Raw genomic sequence first — 4,740 nt, forward strand, 5'->3', positions numbered from 1 at the left:
CAGTAATCGCACATTTTTTACTCAAAATTCGTTAATTATCAATCTGGAAAAATTTTTAGCGATATGTATTCTTTATAGGAAATTACAATTTCCTTAAAAAAAAGTTATTCTTTGTAAATTACTGTAAAACAAGCTACGTTTTGTAATCATGCCTTAAACAAAGATTTATTTTTTCAATTTTGCGTTTCAATTTTGGATTTTTGTAGCTACTCTCAGAAATATCAATATTTTTACAATTTAAAAATACTTATTTTCAAAGGGAAAATTTAATGCTCTACAAAAAGGTCTCTTAACATTTTTGATTAAATTCCACTCCCCTTCTTCAAAGTTATTCGACGTTGAAGTTAAATCTCAAAAAATAATTTATCGTTTTTTCTGCGTTACAACATGATTTTTTTCTCTCTTTGATTGAAAAATTTATGACTTTAATATTGAGAATAATTTTTTTTGTTGAAGATCAAATTTTTATAAAATCATAATTTACCAATGTATTATTTTTGCTTTTTAACGATTAATTATCGACATAAATTCATTTTTACTGTATTTAACTAACTCCAATAGTAAAATAAATTCGGTCCCTTTATTATAAATTATTTATTTGCCTAGTGACATACTTTTACTTACAGAAAAAAATTGAATAATAAGTCAAAAACAAATTAAATCAATAAAAGAGATAAAAAATCATTTTATTTTCACTTATAATTTATATTTTACAAAAAATTCTTTAATTGTTATCAAATCATGGCAAATGATCAGTTGTACTAATAATTATTCAATCAAATTACTTTTATTACAATTTGGGTATTTTTTCCGGTGTTCACTAACGGCTAACAACAAATACTGAAGTTGTTCTTCGTTTTTAGTGAGACACTTATTGTAATCTTCAATTAATGATACACCACGTTCTGCAACATCATTGACGACAGCTAATTTTCCAAAAAATTCCTTACACTCTTGAAAACTATCATTATTGGACCAATTGCTTATGTCTTCATCGATAAAATCATACGGCAAATCAAATTCTTTTAATATGGTGAGCGATTCTACAGAAATGAAGTCACTGATATCTTTTTCTAGCAATTCATCTGAATCGCTTGCTACTTCATATTTTCTGGTTTTAGTATTTGATGATTTATTATTTATTAGATTTTCAATCATTTTTTTCTTCACAGTCAGGTCAATAGAATATCAAATAGAGACATTATGGCTAATTGATCACTCAAATACCATAAATGTCTCACCATTTTCTTTTGAGAGCAGCTTGCGATACAGTCGAGTTTATTTTGTTATATAATATCAATTGTTGCATCAAAGTCAAATCATTATTTGGAGCCAAAATTGCCGAGGATGAAGTAAACCAAGCTTTTATATAAGTTGTAACTATGAAAATACAAATATGACGAAGATTATTTAACTCTTTAGGTGTAATCTTAAACTCTGTTCGAAAAATAAATATTTTCAAACAATAAATCGCCTTCGACATCCAACGAGCATGACTCATTGCTCCCGGACATTTAAAAGTGTAATTATCCTTTGGCGTAGCTCCCAAGAAAATAGATGATAACTCCAAAAATTCTCGATAGTCATTTCTTGGAAGAAATTTCTGCAAAAAAATATGATCATTTCTGTTATTATTGAAAGGTAATATCTTTACATGAGAACTGGAGATTTTAAATTGTGTACACAAAACGTGGTCAACTTGAATTAAGAAAATTATTAAAAAGAACACTATCTTGCCTAAAATGAAAATTTTCTTTGACCAAAAAGTTTTTTCTGTGTACTTTTACAACTCAAATAACAACTCAAAATATACCTGCGAATAATTATCGATAAAACTTAATAGTTCATCTTTTTTGTTTAATAGTATATTAGCCACTATCTTATCGTTGATGCCAGCGTTATATTTGGATGTGTTGATTTTATTCCAACCGATTTTAAATCGATTAAAAAATGGAACGTTCGGACCTGATTGTACTGGCCAGTAAGCTTCAAAAACGCCTTTTATGACAAGTTCAATTACATGATGACGACAGGGTAACCATATAAGCTTTCGTTTCAGAATTTTCTCAAGCTCTACGCCAGCGCCATGATGAATTCCTATAGATTAGAAAGATAAAGATTTGATTAGAAACATGAATGGCAAATCAAGTGATTTTTTATTTTGAACTATATTACTTCCATAAATTCTGAAAATATAACAATCAGTGGAGTTAATTTTTGTAATAAAGTTTATTTTTAAATATTATCATCTGACCACAGAAAACTTTATTTTTGGCAAAAAAAAATCAACTTGTCGGTTTTTAGAGGTTTTTTAATTGGAATATTGAAAAATAAATTGTGAAAAGATCTTAAGTATAATTTTTCTCACTTTTTCAAATCTGAGCTTTTTTCAAGTAAATAAGACTAATAATTAAAATTTACCCGTATTGGTTGCTGCAGTATCAAAGCATATCGCTTTTATGTAATTACTGACACCCCATTGCTCCATAGTTGAGTATACAGCTAAAGCTTGCTCAATCCCAGATCCTGAATTAATTTTTGGAATACCCAATAGCTGTTCACTGCCAGACGATGTTAAAAGCACCGGAAGCCTATCTACTGTTTCTGTCCCAACAATATCACTTAGCAGTTTACCATCCCAATGGACCACATAATTGTCATTGAATTTTAAGTCTTCTTTTAAGCCTTTAGCAATTTCTTTCCGATGAATTATACGCTGTCGTTGAATAGTTTTATAACTCAAATTTACATTCCGAGTATCGAATCCCACACTTTTTAAAGTAGCTGCCAAAACATATGTGGCGCTTCGGCTACTTACATTACCACGATCCAGTGCAGCAGCTAATTCTGGCGTCATAATATTAATTTTTGGTGTCCGTTTTGCTGTTAAAAAATCTGTTTCAAAGTTAGACACATTTGAATTTTGACTCATAAATGAATCTGACTTTGATTGCAACTCCTGACTAGATGTTGTAGCATCACAATCATCATTACTGTTATAATCACGAGAGGTGTCTTCTGAAAAATATAAAATTATTTTTGACATTGTTAAATAGAAAATACACTTCTTACAAAAAATAAGGGAGCAAGAAAAATCAAAATATTTGGGGTATTTTCAACAGTCTGTAACTTATAAAAACTATCGTACAACAAATAAAAAGCAAATTGCAGCTCTCAGTATTTTATTTTTGGATCTGAGTTCCAAAAATTTTTTTATTCCTAATCTTAAGAAATCTACCGAGATAAAAATTTTTGAAATTTTTTTTGGTTTTTATTCTTAGCTTATGGATTTGGAAAAAATTTTTTTGATTTAATCTCTATATGGACTGGATATCTTGCTCATTGAGCTTCGATTTGTTAGTTTGAAAACCTCGATTTGAGCATTTCTCGCTGAGATATCGGCGTTTTAATGAAAAAAGACCATTCTGTCTTTGATTATCAATACCTCAGCAACCAATGATCGTAAAGAAAATTCAAGATGGGTTTTGAAAACTTGGATGAATTTTCTACAAGAATTAGCCATTGATTTTTTGAAAAAAAATTTTTTTTTAATCATTACATGAATTTAAAAAGCAACAAAAAAGGGCTTTTCGTAGTTTTTTAAAAAATCAATTGCCTAATCAAAATTTGCTGCAATTTCCTTTTTTTTTATTTACTGTACGATAATTTTTTCACAAGTTACAGCCTGTTGGAAATCCTCCGAATACTTGGATTTCTTTCTTACTTCCTTAATTTTTGTAAGAGTATGATAAAAATTACACAATTGTGTAAGTTTGCAAGGCAATTAACTACTAAAATATTATTTTTGTGTAGAAAAATATGCAAAAATAAGTTATAAAATTGTCAATCTTAACATAATTTAAGTTAATTGTACAGAAAAAAAGATTATATCATCAGCCATATAAATTTTAGGAAAATCTGAGATTTTTCGAGCGTGAAATAATTTCATTGGCCTAAAACAATTCGATTTGAATCAAATTATTTTAGTTTTCTTAGATATATTTTCATCAGTTGAGAAAATTGATTCTTTATTGAAGAATTTTTTTCTTACTTTGTGTAAAACTTAAAAATTTATTGAATATAATAATTTAGATAAGTATTTATTCATTAGAACATAGTAACTTATTATTAGCACGGTACAAAAATAGTTATTTTGACTTTATTAAACTATTATTAATGAATACGTACCTATCGCCTCTATTTCCATTATTTCTTCGTGTTTTTCGTCTGAGATATTATTATTATTTTCTTGCAGATTTGAAGACATTGGAAGTTGAAAATCAATATTATTATTTCTATCGAAACCTTTAAACTATTCTTCCCAGCGATGTCAAATAATTGTTCGAGTTTTTTTTCAAAGCTATTTTCTCTTTGTTTTTGAGCACGTGATTTTTTTTGCGATTGCACAGTAAATATTTCCACTTTTTGAAAATACTAATTATTTTCTTTACAATGTTGCAAAAACCAGAAGTTGAAATCTGCAAATTATTCCAGCAGTCTTGAACGACACTAGCAGTTTTTGAAGCACTATCATAAATTTTAATTTGAGAACTTTATGTTGATAAAAAATAATGATAAAACTTCTTTGACAGTCGGAAGCTTACGGTTATTAATTTTCTCAATAGGAACACCGATTAAATAAGTTTTCTCCAATGACATAGTGGCGAGTTTTTATCAAATCGAACTTAAACGTTACAAAGTAACGTAATGAAACAATTCACAAACACAGAATTAACTAAA

The 4,740-nt window shown here is 28.0% G+C and overlaps 1 protein-coding gene across 1 annotated transcript; it reads right to left on the minus strand.

The window, feature by feature from the left end:
• Nucleotides 1-1,237: 1,237 nt before the first annotated feature.
• LOC123266037 lies at nucleotides 1,238-4,301 on the minus strand. The gene is made up of 4 exons (XM_044730065.1): nucleotides 4,189-4,301; nucleotides 2,422-3,018; nucleotides 1,814-2,097; nucleotides 1,238-1,603 (listed from the first exon to the last, which is right to left on the minus strand). Exons 1-4 carry the CDS (start codon nucleotides 4,265-4,267, stop codon nucleotides 1,238-1,240), a joined length of 1,326 nt encoding a protein of 441 aa, XP_044586000.1. The 5' UTR covers nucleotides 4,268-4,301.
• Nucleotides 4,302-4,740: the final 439 nt, after the last annotated feature.

This window comes from Cotesia glomerata, linkage group LG5 (genome assembly GCF_020080835.1).
Source record: "Cotesia glomerata isolate CgM1 linkage group LG5, MPM_Cglom_v2.3, whole genome shotgun sequence".
Lineage (NCBI taxonomy): Eukaryota > Metazoa > Arthropoda > Insecta > Hymenoptera > Braconidae > Cotesia > Cotesia glomerata.